Source organism: Rhinolophus sinicus, chromosome 1, assembly GCF_057876585.1.
Source record: "Rhinolophus sinicus isolate RSI-liver-muscle chromosome 1, RSI-T2T, whole genome shotgun sequence".
Lineage (NCBI taxonomy): Eukaryota > Metazoa > Chordata > Mammalia > Chiroptera > Rhinolophidae > Rhinolophus > Rhinolophus sinicus.
Window position 1 is genome coordinate 185610589 of NC_142501.1, and position 19035 is coordinate 185629623.

General features: G+C 36.8%; 1 protein-coding gene across 1 annotated transcript in view; it reads right to left on the reverse strand.

Moving 5' to 3' along the window:
* COL25A1 (collagen type XXV alpha 1 chain) overlaps positions 1-19035 on the reverse strand; it is a 437107-nt gene that overhangs the window by 11072 nt on the left and 407000 nt on the right. The window contains exons 29-35 of the mRNA XM_088792400.1: positions 18505-18531; positions 15134-15214; positions 12571-12606; positions 10891-10944; positions 6153-6206; positions 3636-3689; positions 17-103 (exon numbers count right to left, since the gene is read on the reverse strand). Of these exons, the coding sequence (XP_088648526.1) occupies positions 17-103; positions 3636-3689; positions 6153-6206; positions 10891-10944; positions 12571-12606; positions 15134-15214; positions 18505-18531 (393 nt within the window). The remainder of the gene's footprint in view (positions 1-16; positions 104-3635; positions 3690-6152; positions 6207-10890; positions 10945-12570; positions 12607-15133; positions 15215-18504; positions 18532-19035) is intronic.

Genomic DNA, 19035 nt, shown 5'->3' on the forward strand with positions numbered 1-19035 from the left:
CATGAGTCAGACATACCAATGGGCAAGGTGCATCTAATCCAGGGGCACCCTGTTCTCCTTTCTCCCCTTTAGGCCCCTTTTTGCCTTTCTTTCCCTTTTCCCCCTGTGGATACAAGGGTTTAAATAAAAGACAGGTTTTATTTGGCGGGGGGAGGGGGACGAGGGGGAGAATAACAGTGATTCAAAAGATGGTTTAGCCAATAAGAGTCTGGAAGGGCATTTACCACTGTTTTCTGGTTTATGTACGTATGGCATGATATTATAAAAATAACAGAGTGACAATGGATTCTGGGTAATGATACGTGGGATTTTGTTTGTGATACTCAGTAAGAAGATAGGAGACCTAAAAGGCCCACATATCAGACAGGAGGACCAGTGCTGACTTAGAGCCCAGTGCAGTAGCCCCCCGTGAACGGGGTGTTTCTGCCATGGATCTGGGGGGGATGGCTACCAATTGCACTGAAGCCAGCCAGTGGCAGGTGAAGTTCAGAGGAATAACGGATACTTCACCCAATTTTCCATACCTGTCAACTTGTTCTTTTAATAATCCTATAATAGATGAAAGCTACACTGAGCCAGAGAAAAATAAAAGAATTCTAGCAGCTTCTATCTTTTTGAAATACATCCTATTTTATCACATTTTTGTAGTTCTCATTAGAAAATATTCAATGGATTAAAAATATACTTCTATTTCTTTTAACATTCCTTTTCACGAAACTAAGAGCAAATACTTTCCTTATTAAGTCAGGTAAATAAGTTTAAAATGTGCTAATACTTCTCAGCAATGCCAGGTGGACAAACAGACTTATTTATAAACCCAGAATCTTCTTTAATTCACTCTTATTGATCTCATGCCAGGTGTTCACAATGGTAAATGGGTTTCCAGCTTACAATGTAACAAAAGCCAAAAAAAAAATTCTGTTCAAGAGAGGAAAAGCAGTTTGGACTCAGTTGAGCTAATACTAAAAATGAGGTAGGCAGGATAATTACATAGTGGGAATGTAGCCATGGAAATTAGTATTTAGGAATCAAGGTAAAGGTTGTGGAAATCTGCATGGATCATAGGGATGGAGGAATTAAGGAAAGGAGGCAAAAGGAGGAGAAGGTAGGAATGCACCTCAGCTGTTTCACATTAACATAAATATGTATGCATATTTATAGACAAGAAGTTGGTGAGTACAGAATACAAAATACAATACATATTTAAATTAGTGTATTCATCTGCAATCAGGATGGGAGTTACGATAAAACTGAATAAATTCAGAAGCAAAACAGCATGAATATTCAAAGGTGAAAAGACATATATATAAAACAGAAATATATGCTATGCATTCAAATTAATGTATTCATTTTGACTGAATGAACGAAAGCGCCTCATTTATCTCCTGTGTGCCAAAAAGATTGCATCAGAAGGCTCAGAATCAAAAACATTTGGGTTTCTTTAATACTGGGGAAAGAGAAATTCTGTATTGTTTAGTTGATCATAATCAAAGACAAAGACCTGAGAAGCCAGGGTGAAAGGAGAGCAGGTGTGACAGGAAGTAAGACGGGAGGAGCATTTGGGAGGAAATTGCTCACTCAGGCAAGATGAATGGACATCCCACCTCAGCAAATCACTTCAGTGCCATGACATACAATTCATTTAAACTTGTTTGAGTGAGCTCTTTTCTCCCAGGAGACAGTGGACTCTTCTTCATGTAGGTGTGACTGACAACAGGTATGTTGAGTATTATTTAGAATCCACTTCATTGTTTGATTGGTAAATCAACTCAGATTATAACTCAACAGAAAAGTGTTGTCATATGAATGCTGACTGATCAGGCTATGGGAATCATTTTTCAGTCATATTTTCGTGAATTTCAAGCTTTATGGAAAATATAGACTATTGTACAAAGAAAAATATATCAGAATTATTATTAATCAACATAGTTTTGTAAGTTAGGGATTCCCTATGTAACACAGAACCATCTGTCATTGTGGGTGTGAGCGCATAAGGGCTCCTGCTAATATTTATCTCCCATGTCAAAGAATGATATACATAAGGTGTTCACATTTAGAACTGAATTTTCCTAAATATAAAATGTCTATACATGGAATCTGAAATATGGAAATATTTTCTATGGGTGATTAACATTACTCTGAGGATTAAACGTGTAGCTTAATGTTTTCATAAGTTATAACACTGGTATTTTTCTTTGTTTGAAAGATAATTAAAATAAGTATCCTCATAATGGTGACATACTTTTGAGTCAGACTTTAGACTCATACAATCCATTAGGTAAATATAAATGCCTAGAATCTTTAAAACATACACACCTTGAACTAAAATACACAACTGATCTCAAAACATGCATATTTTATAGTCAGAATTTATCATTCAGAATAAAATAACTATTTTTATGCCTCAGTTTCCTTGTCTGTGAAATGGGATGAAATAGCACCAACCTCAGTGGGTTGTTATGAGGATTGAAAGACTTATTTCATGTAGAGCATTTGGGAAAACACATAAGTGCTCAATGACCTTAAGATGATGGTGGTGGTGCTTTTACATAACCACTCCCATGAGCTCTCTTACCAATGGGAAACTAAGTAATGTTTAAGGCCTAAAGAATGCACAGTAGGCTTAATACTCTTCGTTCTTAGACAACTCGCATTTGGCCTTGCTTTTCAACAGCTATGAACCTCACTTATAAAAGAGAATTTATAGGGTTTTGAATACAGTGTGTTGTTCAGTAGATCAGGACATGAATTAATCCGAGAAATGTAATTGGTTTAAATTTGAACTGTGAAAGTGCAATTTCAGCCACTTTAAGATTGTCACTATTCTATTGAAATGATGAGTTTTTGTTTGCTTCTTTTGCTGTGTCCAGAGTAGAAAATTATTCTTCAAAGATCCAAGCAAAGGGAAAAGGAAATGAAAACATGATTTTAAAAATCCATAATCCAAATTTTGCTTTCAGATATAAAACCATTTTGCCTGATTCTGGCTCCTATATATTCTGGAGCTGATGGTCCTGAGATAGAACCTAAACACAACCTCAGAAAATACACTAATATCTTTATTTAAAAATATCTGCAGGGTCTAAAAGCAGTAAGTCCTAGTCCCTACCTAATGGACCCACTGGGGTTTATCAGTCACACTGCTTGTCTCCCATTTTCCAGTCAAAAAGTCAAGATACATGACAAACCTTCTGTCTCTCTTCTGGAAATATTGTGAAGATAACTGAGGTGTGGGCTTTACAGAGTTAGGTGAGCTCTGCCAGGAGATCACTGCACATTTGTGCTATTTCAGTTTACTTTAATGTAATAAATGCCTTTTTTTTTTTTTTTTTTTCCATTTTCAAGAGTCCCTGAACATTACATCTTTCAACACATTGGTGTCAGGTAGTTGAAAAATCGTAGCCTGGCTCTCTGGGGATTATAATTTTCCTCTGTACTAGACAGTGTCCTTATTTCTAGTGGTGTAGCCTTCTTCATTCCTCTGTGAAGACCTGGTTTTTTAGATCAGGTGTTGGCATGTTTTTGGAGCACAGGATAGAGAAAGATTAGATGTATGAAAGAACTGCACAGGCTGAACAGCAAAGCAGACAGCATGAGAAAAATCAAACAGGCCCATGCTGGGATGGAGAGGTCACCTTTTCTCCCTTTTCTCCTACATCACCCTTCTCGCCTCGTGGACCAGGGAAGCCCTACAGGATAAAAAGCAAACCAAAGAAATCTATTAATGTAATGTAATTGAAAAAATAAATTTAAGATTTCATGTTTCTGAATGCAGATATAAAAAAAATGGCATGTCCAACAATCTCAAAACTTAGATAAAGTAGCACTTAGAAATAATAGTTTACCAACATCTCAATTATCTATATACAACAGGTTTCTTGCTTTCTTCCCCTAGGAAACACACAGTGGAGAGAATATCAAGATCCTAGTTTGAATCCTGACAGGTTCACTGCTTTGGGCAAATCACTTACCTCAGCATTTTAGTGTCTTGTCCATCAAATGGGTTAATGATATCTACTATACAACTGTTGCTGTGAGCATTAAATGTGGTGATATACAGTACCAAAATTACATCTGTACATAACAGGTGCTCAATAAACAATAATTATTATTACTTTTGTTATTGTTATTGTTCACATAATACAGGGTGAGCAGTGCTCATTTCAAGAGGCATTTAGTTTTGAGATTCTTTATACGTACAGAATTATAAGATACAAAGGGACTTCAGGCTAAAAGGATAATATTGCATAACAGCTTTGAGAATAGATATACCATTCATTCCCTAAGGGTAGCATGTGAAAGATACTTCAATTTTATGTATATTTTAAAATAAATGGTTCAACTGCAGAAGTTGAGTGTATCCGTAATTTGGGAAAGTATTTTGAAGAGGCACTATCAACTGTCGATCATTCATTTTATACCAGATAATCATTTGTTTCTTTTATGTTTATCTCATGCAGACACTAGTTGTGTTTTTCATATTGCTATCTACACACACAGCCATATGCATAACTATGTACACTGAAAAACATAAGAAGTATTCTTGCTGCTATTGATGATGGAGACCATCAGCACCTGTGATAATAGGAAGATGTTTACTGTGTGTGTATATTACTTACATCAAGACCAGGCTCTCCATCTTTCCCCTGCCAAAGAACCATAGTAGCTACGTTAGTGTTCCTGAGTTTCATGAGGAGTTATTGTTTTATTTAAGGCTGCCTGGACATGCAACACCAGTATTAGACCTATTTCAGAGAAGTGAAAAAGATTCTTGATTGATTAGTAACACAAATGTCTTTTACTAAATCAAGTAAAGTGACTGTTAATGTTGTCGCTGAGGGTCATAAAACTTGTTTTCTTCTATATTGGGTTAAACAGTCTGTTATTTTGCTGAAGTTAAATGCTTGGTGTCCAAGTTATCAATCCAGGAGTAAGTTGCAAGCAAAAATAGTGTTTAGTTGATTGAAAAACACACCGGCACTACTAGAGTATGTAAATCAATGCTGTTTTAATTTGATAACAAAGTAGTTAGTTCATAAGTCAGTAAAAAATGTGGAAACTGTTTATTGTTAAGTATGGTTTTAATTTGGCTAGACGTGCACCTTGTCTATAAATACTGAGGGTATGAAGGTCACACCTGCAACACTGTTTTTAGGTAAACTTTGCAAATGAATGCTCCCCAAATGTAAAAGGAGTCGTAAGACTGTTGTGCAAGGATGACACATTCACTCCCATAGTGCAGGTTACCAGGGCAGTGCCCTATTGTGTCACACAGCAAATCCACCCAAAGTTACTGACAGGTTGCATTGATTCTGTCAATTGAAATCTCCTTCGAAATCAGCCTTCCTTTGAACTCTATTTTAAAATCAGCCTCTTCTAGCACTGAAATAATCATGGTTTCAGTTTATTATTTCAGGTCATAAAAGCTGGAAGGTACAAGGTATATGGAAGGTACTGAGGGGTTAAAAACCTGAATACAGCATATGTTTCTATTGGGTCCTCCCCTACCCCATGGAATCATTTATGATTATCCCATAGATAATTTGGAAGCAAACGTGAGGTCTCAATTTGAGATCTGTGTAATTGAGAATCTTCAGAAGACTGAACACTATCAATTTTCTCTGTTCTGACGAGCCCTTGTCATCACAGTAACTTAGAGGTCTCAGAGACATCCACGTCCTCATAAATAACAACTTGAGAAACAACTTTTATTAGCAAGAGAAGTTTTAGTAAGTAACCTATGAGATTAGATGAAGTCTGCAGGAAGCTGTTTTAAATAAAGCGTCTATACCCCTTTTGGTACAGTGCCCTTCCAAAGAAGTGCCAATTATGGGCGTCCAGTCAGACGGCAGAAGGAAGGCGTCATCTGACAGTGGAAATCCAGCTTTCTGGTCAGTATCATTCATCTCATGGACAAAGTCTGATCCTTTCAATCTCGTGAAGTGTGTGGGTGTGTGTCTATACGTGAGTGGGAGAGTATGACACAAATATGACCTAGCTCTGGAGGACACAGTGACATGGGGGTTGTCGAGAATTGTTATTTACTCCTAGAATGTGATTAGTTGGCCCCACGAAGGAGGGGTTAACTGGGCCAGTGACAGGTGATCAATGCATGCTGAAGGGGGAGGTAGCACACATGACAGAGAACTCACAGGCAGACCATAGGGCCCTCTGGGTCCGGGCTCTCCCACAGCTCCCTTTTCACCCTAAAATGAAAGATGGAAAATTCAAATCATACACAAACACCTATAGTCAAACACTTTCCCTAATGATTTATGATTAAAGTCTCTATTTGAAGTATCATTCTATCAAAAATCCAAAGATTCAGGCTCTTCCAGAGTCACTGCCAATGATATAGTAAACGCAATTCAAATTAGACTATTTTACTAAATGACCTTTGAAAGAAGGGCAGTAAGTCAGACTGCTGCTGCCTGGTTTTGCAAAAGAACTGGCACATCTAGGGTGCTATACTTGGGTTTCTTTGACGTTAATGTGAAGCATTTATTTGTTACTAGTTATTTTAAGTTACTACTGTTTAAAAAAAACGTAAGAATAAAATGCCTTTTTTACTTTCTATCAAATGTCTCTTCGTCATCAAGGCCTTACTTGGCCACTCCAGCCCTTTACTGAGCTGCACATGGCACTCACACACCGGGAGACACACACAGGTTATAATCTGTTCATTCTCTGCCCAGCCCATGATGGGAAATATGCAAATTAGGGTGCCAGGGCCTCTGCCTTTGTTACCTGCTGCACTCCCAAGGCTCACAACAGTGTCTGGCATATCAGTACATATTTACTGAATTAATGAATCAAATAAAATTAATACAATCATTTACCTGTTTTGCTTCCTTTCTGAAAAGGGTTTAAAAACTTTTATGCCTTCTACTAAACGCCTGATAAAGTAGGTATGTACTACCTTCATCGATCTCTCTCCAGGTGCCTATTGAAATAGTATAGCTTGCCTGGATTAAATGATCACTTTGAGTGCTTACAAAGAATAAGTGCAATTGGAGGTGGTCCCATGAATATGAAATAATTGTGATAATAAAGAAAGAGTTGTGCTGCATTTCAAATAGTGTTTTTGTCTGCTGCCATCTCCAACATTAATGCGTTTGTCAATATTTAGCATGAAAACTTCCAGGAGTCACCGTGATGTTTACATGAGTGGCTAAACAGAAAATGTTACCTTCTTATATCACACCCCTGAAGAAGTTTAAAGGTTAGCAAATCTTTTTCATAGGTCAAATGCCAAGTTCAGCTGATAACTGTGCATGCAAATCCAAGTATTTTTCTGTGTTTCCCTATACTTCAGATTCCCATTTGAGCAAATTTCAAACCACTGTTAACATTCTTCTTTAATTTAAACTTGGGGTGGTGGTGGAGCTAATTGGCAATGTCACCTAGAAGTACATATAGTACAGGGAGATTACTGAAAATGAATTATGATAAAAACTTGTTGAACTTTTATTCATTATTACTTTATGTTTATTATGGAAGGAGCAGCAATTGCATTTAGTAAATGGCCAGGCTTTGAAATGAAGCATTTAAATTTGAATTCCAATTCTGGCACTTGCTGGCTGTGTGGCCTTAGGTAAATTTCTTAACCTTTCTGTACCTGAGTTTCATTGGCTGTAAAATAAGAATATTAATAGATATTCTACAATAATTTTTCTGAAGATAAATGTGGTTATGAAATTCATTGTTGCCAAATAACATATCCTATAAATAGCAGCTATCATTATTATTATATAATTAGAGGTCTTATTTTTAATAAAAAGGGCTTGGCAACCCAATGACCATTAATTCAAAATAAATTTATTTCAGTTTGAGCTGACAATGTTATTTATGATTTTAATAAAAAATGGTGATGGTGGTGGGGGGTGTGTGTGTGTGTGTGTGTGTGTATGTGTGTGTGTGTGTGTGTGTGGTGGGAGGTGGGGGCATAAAAGAGGAGTTCACATAACCTGGAGTGGGTCTAGTTTTAAAAAACTCAACAGATTAGAGTAGATTTCGTTTGAAAAATCTCCACAGATTATTTTGATATACCTACTTCCTTCTCCCTCCTCTGATTGAGCGTCTCGGCTTTATTTTGTTTTTAAAATGAATATACCATGTCTTATTTGAATTAAGTTCTCACTAAAATATTCACATAACCTGGAGTGGGTTTAGTTCCCTAGGAGTCTGTGGAACTCCTTTTATAGAATTGGCCACCTCAAATAATTATTATAATGACCCCAATAATTTAAGCTAATAATGACGATTCCATTTCACTCATCAATGACTATGTTAGAAGTGGACACATGACCCAATTCTGGCCAATGAAGTGTCGGAGGGAGTCAGTTGGGAAGCTACGGGCAGGGGTTCCTCACTGTTCAGGAAGAGGCACAGGAAGAGAAGGTCTCCATGTGTGTCCCCTGCTGCTGCCTCACTGGACGAGAGGTGTAGAACCACCACGACCAGTTTGCCTGTGGTCAGAAGACAAAGCCAGCACACAGAAAGGGCACAGAAGCAAAGCCAGGGTCCCTCCTTTGAATGTTTGGTTATATAAAATAAGAAATTTCTTTATTGCTCAAGGCATTTTGAGTTGGGGTTCTAACACTTAGAGCCAAAAGCATTCTAATGGTCCCAGCTTGAAAACTTTTAGGAATGAAATATTAACACAGGGATTGGAATGGCATCTTCTTTTCTTGAATTCAATAATTCCAAAAGAGCTTTTGAACCACTCAAATTTAACATCCTCTGCAGAGTTCCTAAGCAATGACAAGGCCAGATGAAGAAATCAACTGCAGACAGGGACCATCGGGTGCTTGAAGAGCTGAAAACCAGCGCTGTCAGTCATGTAGTTGACGATTTCTGAATAATGTTGTCTGTCAAATGCCCGGTTTCTTTTAGGCTGGTCTAATTTCATTCAGGCTCTGTAATTTGCACGTCTCCACTAAAGGATTATTCTAGAATGGCGCTCTTTCCTGATTCCTCCCTTTAAAATTTGAAACGTTTTCAAGAGCGTCCAGATGGCGCCTCCATCAATTAACTCTGAGAATCACACTCCAGTTTAGCACTTTGGGTGAGGGGCACTTGGAGAGTATTGATATATGATCCAGTTAAGATAGTTAACATGCTGAGTAAATACAAGTGTAACACTTTACACTGCACACCATTTGACTTAAACTATGCTTTCAAAAATTCTTAGAGATTTCATTTGCTCTCCTGGTTAATTCTGCCCCAGCGCGGAGACCTGATACTCTTGTGACACTGTGGGGCTATCGGAAGTAGCAGCTGATTTACCAAATGGTAAACCCTCTTGAGCCCCAGGGCATTCTGCCAAAAGACTACTTGAGATTTGCTGCTCCATTTTTAGTACACGTACTGAATTTCTTGATACGGTGCTTGAATGGTTCAGCAGAGGGAGGCACTTAGCTTTTAAATATTTTTAATGAGGATGATCTTTATAAGTTGTTGGCTTGATCTTCGAAATCAGATCATATAAAGATAATTGCAGACTCAGATTATTCATTCCTTTGGGACTTGCCTCTTTTTAGAAGCATTCTTGGATAAAGCCAACCTTCCTCACCACTACTATTTGTGTTCACTTTGGCCTCATTATCTGGTTATTTTTCACAGATATTTTTTTTCTTCTGCAATTAGGTTGTACACTCTTCTAGATCAGGGAAAATAGCTATTTCCTTTACAGTACTGAATAAATACATGTAGTGTATCAGTAAAATATTATAGGATGATGAATTAATTACAATGGTATTTATTATTCAATTCAGTGGAGCAGATAGCAAAATAGACTTTACATAAAAGGGAGGAGAGTGTTTCCATTTCACACTAGAATTACACGGTGTTTTGTACATCGCAACATGTGATAAATATTTACTGAATGAATGAATTCACTTTATAGAACATGGAATTGGGATGTGTGCCAAAGAAATCACTATGTGGTCTTCTATTTTAAAGCAAATTATCCTAGACTGATGAAATTCTATCTAGTTTTCAAAAGACCACAAACTTGCACAATGAAGTATTCCAACATTTTGAAGCCCTTACTATTAGGATACTTTCTTTACATCCTGTCCTGGATGGTGGGGAAACTGATGACACGATTCGACACCGACACACAAAAACACTACTAAGTTTTCCAAGGTGAGGAAAAGAAAAAGTAGGAAAAAAACAGAGAAAGAAGGAGAGAAGTTCCAGACAGATGACCAGCTGCTGATGTGCCAGTACATTTTTTTGTGTCAGTTATTTATCTTCTATGCTGTCTTTTTTTTTTTTTTTTCCCAAGGATATGGAAACATGGCCTAGCCATAGAGAGGTTAGTGAAAGGTTTTTGTTTTATAATGCACTGAAATTATTTCCTTATGGTGAAGGAAAGACAGGCTATTCTTTTTCTTCTTTTTTTAAAGCAGCATGTGTAACTGTGTAGCAGAGAGTGCTTAGGTTTTGTAATTTTCCTTAAAAAAAAGCCATACCTTACTCTCAATGAATACAGTAGCTTTATATAAAAGATTATCAACAAGAATATGTAGACCTGGAAATGTTGGCCCCATTGGCTTCAATTTACTGGGTTAAGGCCAAATAAAAATATCTTCCTTATGTGTTAAGAAGGAATGGTCTGAGCTATTTATTTTAGCCAGGAAAATGTAGGCATTTTTTTATTATTACTATTATTATTATTAAGGCAGCCATAGTCTATGTTAATACTCTGTTGTTCTCTGCTCTCAGTGTGAGAACTTTGAATAGAACTTAAGATGGTATCTATTTTCATTTAATATTAGATAGCTCCTTGTTTCTTCTGGGAAAAGAACTGTTCAGTTCAAATAAAATGGAAAAGACACACTGTTTTGTTTAGGTTACAGCTTAATAACCTCAGGAGCAACTTACTCTTTCTCCTTTGGGACCTGCAGGGCCATGGGGTCCCATAGGGCCATCTGTACCCTAAAAAGAAGACAAAAATAAGATAATATGAGACATATCCCAAGGGCTATAAGAAATGCAGTTACAATTTATCCTGGACTTTTCCTGGGTGAATGATGCCTTAGAATATCAGTGAGACACTCATCTCCTTTCAAAGTGCTTTATAGTTAATTCTTTCATGCCAGTAGTTTTCAAGAAGCTCATGCAAAAGTGCTGAATTATATAACTGCAGATTTCAATGAAGGGCATACACAAAAAGCTGTATATCATATTTAATTATGTATTTCCTCCCTGACTAAACGGAACAGCTTCACTTTGCCCCCATAATCTTAAGAAAAAAAATGTAATTGTTTTTCCTTCACATTATCTCCTGTTCATATTCATTCTCCACTCCCACTGTCACTCCCACTTTCCTTGGCCACGAATGCTCTGCAGCCTTGTTTTCAGCTGTTTAAGAAGCTTGCACAGTTATACAAGTGAAAAAATATTACATAGATAAGAACAGTGTATAACTATTCAAACCAAACTTTCTTCAGCTTTGTTGGGAGCAGCAGGGGGCTTAGAAGGAAGGAATTATTCTTGTAGGTTCTGCTGCCGTTGCTGAAGTCTAGGATTATAAAGCGCAAACCAGGCAGACAAGGATTTAATGGTAGAACTGCCCTCTGACCCCTTGGTTCTGGATTAGGATTTCTGTGGTGGATAAGATCATATCTGAATGAATATAGGAATACTGAGGTGCAGGGAAATTATGATTGTCTGAAGAAGGTTTTTAGAACTGAAGAGCTGAAATTTCTTTTTGATTGTTATAAATGTATCAAGGACTTCAAGTATAGTTGCTCATTTTCAGGAACACTATCCTTATATGTGCAAATAATTTATTATAATATTTGCAAATGGAATCCTTCTGACACAATTTTTTAAAGCATTCCTATTTCTGTTCTACTGTTCCTGTTTATTCTATTAGAGCCGTACGATATGAAATAATTTGGGGTTTTACATTTATCCTAATAAATTCTAAATTTATTCTAATGAATTCTCATCATCTTAAACTGATCTTTTTCTTACTGCTTGCACTCAAAGTCCATCTTCAGAAGACTTCTAAATACTGAGTATCTGTGGCTGAAATTTAAGAGATGTTAAAAACCAAAGAAAAGTGACAAATGACAGAAGACAGACAAGTAATTGGGATGAACAGAGATTTGAAAGTTAGCTCCAATGAAGAAGTTACATTTCTAATATGGACATAAACATAAAAAGGAAAAGCACGTTAAAATAAATTTACATTATTTTAATCCCTTCAGAGGGCGTCTCTCATGTAATTACAGGAAATGTCCACTGGTTGTAGAAATATTTGTCTGGGATTCTAAGACAATGACATCAATTAGAGTGGCCATTCTTCCCACCTAGCATGTTATTCAGACTTGAGCCCAGGCTACAGAAAGATGTTCTACAATGTCGGCTGTGTGACCAGTTAGAGCTGCCACCCAAGCTCTGTCCACCTTTCTCTTTTCTTTGTCCACTTTTCCTTTCACCCCAGTCCTAGGTACCTTCATCATTTGATGAGAGTACATGAGCCAAAAGGGTCTGTCCTGATGCACAAAATTCATCACCACAAACGCGTTGGAGCAAGACGAGGTACTGACTCACCCGGGCTCCTGGCTTTCCGTCTAAGCCAGATGCTCCCTGTGTGATTTGGTTGATAGCACGGTTGGTGGGTGTAACACGAATGACAAGAACAGAGATTAGTATGAGGTACCGATGAAGAAATGTAACACTTCAAACAACATAATACGCAGTCACAGGATTCTGGGATGAATACCACATTGCTACAAATTGTTAGTTAAAAAAAAAACAAAAACACAGGACAATAAACACCCCCACAGATGATGGCATTTTAATGACATTTCCATTTGACAAATTCTTATTTATTTAGAAATCAAGTTAATGAGGTTTATAAAGTGGGCTTTAAAGAGGTTACTGGTAACCATCCCAGGCTGCTAATATCCATATGAAATTCATTTCCTACAGACTGTACTATTTGCAATATTTTTCTTTAGGTTCTGAAGAAAAATAATGGCCAATCTCCTAAAGGGCTCATTATAATAATCAATCAGGGCTAGCATTTCAGAGATGAAGAAAGAGCTCTAGTTTTACTTGTTAAAACAGCATTTATGAGGAACAAAAGCAAAACTTGAACCTGCCAGGATGACTCTTTGTGGATTTGATATGAACAATAGTCATTGTTTTCTGGGCTGTTCTTACTGTGTTCAAATTAGTCACCACTAGAGGGACTTATAGGAACAGGAAAAGCCATGAGATTTTCATGAGTCAAAACAAAAAAAGAACTGTCCCAAACAAAATCATTCCTCAATTGGCTTCCAATAATCATAGCATCAAAATCTGAATGAAAAATGCTTTAAAAATTTAATGTTATTCTCAGTCAATGTCTGCATCTGTTTACCTTGAATTCCAGGCTATAATTAAAATATGACATTTTCAATGCTTGTTTCAAGAAAAAGCACATTACTTCTTTGAAATGGCTTTTGTATCTCAAAACTCAAATAGGTATTTATAGTCCTTTAAAATATTGATTAGATCAAGGAGTATTTAAGAAGGACAATGCACTAGCCCCATACATTCACTTGGCAAGGCTGCAGAACTAGTTCCCTCTTGTATGCTTCAGATGTAATTAATAATACCTAATGAAAGAAAAAAATTATTCCAGCTGAGAACTCTATCAATGAGGCTATACCATATATATTTTGGATAATTTTAGATTTTTATTTTACAATTCATTCTGTATAATTCTGTTATGAATCAGACTGTAACTGCAAAATATATCTTTAGTTAGCAATGATTGGAATTTTTAAAAAATGTGTGTTTGTTCGTTTGTTTGTTTAATGCCAGCATATGTAGAACTTTTGGCTAAATGTTATATAAAAAATATTACTAGCCCTAAATTTGAAATTAGGGCATATTTTAAAGAAATCAGATTGAGGGTTTAAATAAAATAGAAATCCAAACTTCCTTTTGCCTTTTCGTATTTACTTTCTTCAGAGTCACCATTATTATAACATTTAAAAATAAATAGGGAGATGGTAAAATTTTTGCACTGATAATATTACAATTACCTGCGATGTGAATTAATGGCTCATATATGTTATAGAGGTTTTATGCCTGGGGTCCATTGATCAAATTGGTGTGATTTAACCTATGCTCTAATACAAGGCTTATATCATTCATTCAGTAAATGAATATATACTGAGTATCTACTACAGGACTTATCTATGTAAGGCACTGGCTATTAAGAGATAGTACCCACAGGAAAAAGTAAAACAAGTAGTCAGTAACCTTTTTATGTGTAAATTATGCGTATAAACTATTTTCTATTATCAATTTCATGTCCTATTTTAATAATGTAATCTATAATGTTCTTTATTGATTTTTATCTGCATTCACTGAATAGGCAGAATGTTAAAAGCTTGAAACTAAAACCTCATATTCAATAATCATTAAAATTTTTTTTAAATCTTTTTTTTTTCAATTGTTGTGGAAAAAAGACTGGCATAAAGTGCCCGAAAGGTAAAAATCTCCTGCCCCCCTTTTTGTTGTTAAAAATAAAAATCTCTAAACAACTGCAAAATACTTCTTCCATCCTATCCATTATTACCACAAGAACCTCATAAGACGGCATTTTCAAAACAAACAACATACAACATTTAGACCACGATACGGTTGATTAATATAAGGGGCCGCAGCACTGACCTCACGCCATCAGCAATGGCCAATTGCATACCTGCCACCAACAGAGGGCTACAGTTTGGGTATTAAAGGAGACAAATAAATTGAGGGAGAATTTTGAACTGCACTAAATTATAAAAACTGTTGGGAGAAATTATGAAATAATCAGCACAATCCTTTTTGAAAGAGGAGGGTGATGGGAGAAGAAGTGTCAGTTTTAAAAGAGGAAGGTTGGCACGTATGTAATTGAAGGACAGAACACTTATGGCATTGTGTGTTATGGGGTCTTCCTCTGACAAAGAGCAGATATCAGAGAACACAACTGGGCTGAGCTCTGCACTAACATAATGTGTTCTCCAATTACAGAAATCTTAACTGTAAGATAGTCACCGAGTAAACCAGAGTTGTTGCTTAGGGTAGAAAGGAAAGTCTGAGATTTGCACTGAAATGGAAAGTTTTCTTTACTTACTGGAAGACCAAGGGGTCCTCTGTCACCCTTTTGACCTGGTTCACCCTTCAATCCTTTAACACCATTTAACCCTGGTTCACCCTAAATGCAAAAGCAAATGCCAATTTTGGTTGCTATCACGGGCATTTCAACTGTGAGAGAAGAGAGCCAGTCTCTGAAATGATTGCAGATTCCAGTTTTAGGTAACAGCTGAGTCAGGCTAGATTTGTCTTGTATCAGTTCAAAATTAACTTTTAAAAAATTAAAAATAAACTGAAATTGACAATTAAATAATATTCTAAGAAGCAAAAGATCCTTACAATCAAAATATATGCAACTGAGTTCCTGAGTTTTTCAGTTACATCTCGAGAAATTGGTGTCATGCTACACTGTTCTGACCAAGCAAATCAAAGACAATCCGAGAGCAGGATGTGGAAGGGGGTTCAGTAGAGAAACCCACTCTGCTGCAATGGAAAACTGGAATATGCAGGACAGTGTTAAATACAGTCATTTTAAGCCTTTAAGCATTTTGCCCAGGGTAATGCACTGAAAATATTGCAGCTGATGTTTGAAGTAATGTCACTTAGTGAGTGAGTCCTCATTCACTGACATTGCCATGTCTGGTCCCTACATGGATTATTCAATGCAGTAGATAACAAATAGCCAATTCCAGAAGAGAATATGAAGAGCACAGAACTCACATGCAGTTTTACTAACTGTCCATGTGCCCAGTGTTAGAATAAAGCAGGTTTGAATTTAACTTAGGGTGAAATTTTAAAAAGCTGTGAGAAGTGATAAATTCTGTTGACTCTGTTTTTTTAAAAAATCTAAGAATACAGTACACCTATTTTCTGTCAGTAGTATGTTAGAAATAGAATTCTGACCTGTTCCTTTTCAACTTTTAAGCACAGACATTAATTTCATCAAGAAAATCTTGAAAGATTTATGAAAGGAAGATGATTTCAGTCTCAAATATCCTGTAGAGACTTTCTGGGTGGAGTAGGAAGAGGGAGAGGTTATGTTTACATGGCAGAAGGGCAGTATTTTCCCCATTTGCCTGATGATGAAAATCAGTGCATAGCTTGCTAAATATAAAAAGTCCAGGGCCCCACCTAGACCTTAGTAGGACAGGAAATATGTATTTTTAATAAGCCTTCCAGGTAATTCTTCTCATCAATAAATTCTGGGACACAGCTTATCCTTGGAAACATGCTATATATTTGAATTTTCAAAGGGGTCACAAAGTGATGAATGCATTTGGACACACCTAGTGAAATTTTGGGATTCTAAAGGTAGGATGATCACAGTGCTGCCATTATAGGAAATCCAAATGTGCTATGGTTGGTAAAGTATGACCCTGGGAGTGTCACAGAGCTAGAGTTAATGTGAGGTTAAGGCCAAGGCTCAATAGTCAACTTCAGTTAACTGGTCTAAACTTGAGATACACAACTTTGCATGTGTGTCGCCTTCCAGCAAGTGGTCTTGAGATGATGAATTGGCAGGAAAGCGTTGGTAGTCTGTGAAATTCTTTGCTGAGGAAGCATGTGATACCTAGGAGTGGGCTGAGGAATCAATTGATACCTAGGAGTGGGCATTAATTGAGAAGATGAGTTTATAAACAATCAAATTCAGTGGCAAGAAGACTAAATTTCAATGCTGGGCCTAAATTCTAGTTCCAGATCTGTCATTTAATGAGCAGTGTAATTTAGGGTAAATAACCTAAATTTCCCGGGCCTATAATTTATCATCTATAAAATCAAGGAACAAACACAGGTAATCTGTGAGGTCTTTGAAACTTTATAAACATTCTCTGAAATCTATGTTTTAAGTATGATTAAACTGTAGGCAAAAAGAAAATCATTGCATTTTAGATAGCAAAAGAATCTTGGGCATCTATTCATCTAATGGTGATGGGATATCTGAATCACTCATGGAATTAAAAACGCAGTTTTGGTGACTTTAGTTTGAGGCATTACAATTTGGCTTGTCTTTAGAGGTGCCTTATCATCCAAGGAGAAGCCAAGAGTGTGGAAAGAGGCCCAGAGAGGTTAGAGAACTACTAAGACCATAAAGCTGATAGATGGGCTCTCTCTCTCACCACCAGAATGATGCTCTTACCCCAAACTATAATCCATGCTTCTGAGACATGGTCACTCATGGGTCTTATCAGAAGGTAAGGTAAAGAAGACTAATGAGGCATAAACTCTTCCCATGGTGGGGTGAGTCACCTGCCTGAGGAAACTCAGATTTCTGCAGTCAGACCAATACCTGTGCCACCCCGAAAGCAGGGTGGGCCAGAGGGAGTCCCCAGAGAAGAGAGTGGGTTGCCTTTCTGATGCCTAGTGCCAACATTCATGTGCTACCCCACCGGCACCATTTAAATGCACCAACTCACTATTGGGGAGCTTTCAAGAGTACTTGAACCTTCTCTCAAGCAGCCTTGTGGACTAGCTAAAAATTTCTGTTCAAAACAGAGCATCAAATCACAGGATAACAACTGACATTTCTTGGGTGTTTATCAACAACTGCACCAGCGATTTTGCTAAGTGTTTTATAATCATACCTCATTCAATCATTATAACCCTATGTGGTAGGTTGCCTAGTTGAGTAAATGAAGGATCAGAGGGAGTAAATAATCTGCCCAAGGTAACAGCCTGTCAGGGGCAAAGCTGAGATTCCAATATAGGTCCGCATCACATGTGCTCCCTGGAAGAAGATTGTCTTTCAGGGCTCACTTTAATTCTCTAAGGTGTCCTCTTGGTCTACACAAAGGCAGAGAACAGGTGGAAACCATCTTCATAATATAAGCTGCACTAATGCTGACAAGGAGGGGATACTCTCTATTGTTCTCTTGTTAATCCAGAGTATAGAATACATGACTGTAATTCAATCTTCTCCTCAGTATAGCATACCTCATACACCCCCCTCCATTCTAGACTAGTGACCTCTGGGGGAGTAGAAAATTAAGATACTGGATAGTCAAAGCATTGAGATGCAGTACTGATATATGACAAGAAATATCAATAACATGTACGACTAAATGTGCAACTAAAGTTACTATAATGAGAAAGCATGTGGACTAGTCTGAGAACCTTGTCAGATTTACTTCTAAATGGTTGATTTTGAGTATGTTATGATTAGTGATTTAAGAAACTTATATAGTGACAAGGGAAAAAGGCAAAACGGGGAATAATTCATCTCTAGGTGATGTCACTTAAATTTGTCCTAAGTCATTCTGTTTTATGAGATTTAAACATCTGGATACTTAAAGGCTTAAAGATTATCAACATTACTTGACAAGTAAATAAGACAGGACAGACATGCTTCCATCATGCTTCTCCATGATTAACAAGGAAACAGAAATCAAATAATCAAGGGATTTGTTACATTACCTTTGGTCCAGGAAGTCCATGGGGTCCCTGAAAATGAAAAACACAGCTTTTAATTAAGAACTGATTCACTGTTTCCCAGCAGAAGTGATTACATAAAATAACAAAAGAGGTATAAAACAAGAATCTTATTGTTTAAGCCACAGCGAGAGGTAGGCCAGTGGATGTTACCACTGGTGAAAGTTCCTTCCAGCTCCTGAATTGTTCAGTAATAGGCAAATAATTAATAGCAATTCTTTCTGTTAAATACCTGTGAGAGGGAGGGAGGAATCTGAAAGGGTTATATGAAATTAAAAAACAGAAAACAAAGTATTGTGAACCCACACTACTCCTATTTCTCAAATTCCCATCTGAAAAAACAAAAAAATCTAGCTGGAATATATGAAATACTTTATAAGTTTATATGGAATACAGATAGTTCTTAAAAGAGAAATTTGCCAAAGAAAAGTCCCAGACTTTAAGTACCAGTTAAAAGCGGACCTTTTCCATTTCTAACTGCTCTAGCCTCAGGTGTTGAGGTATCTAAAGTAGAAA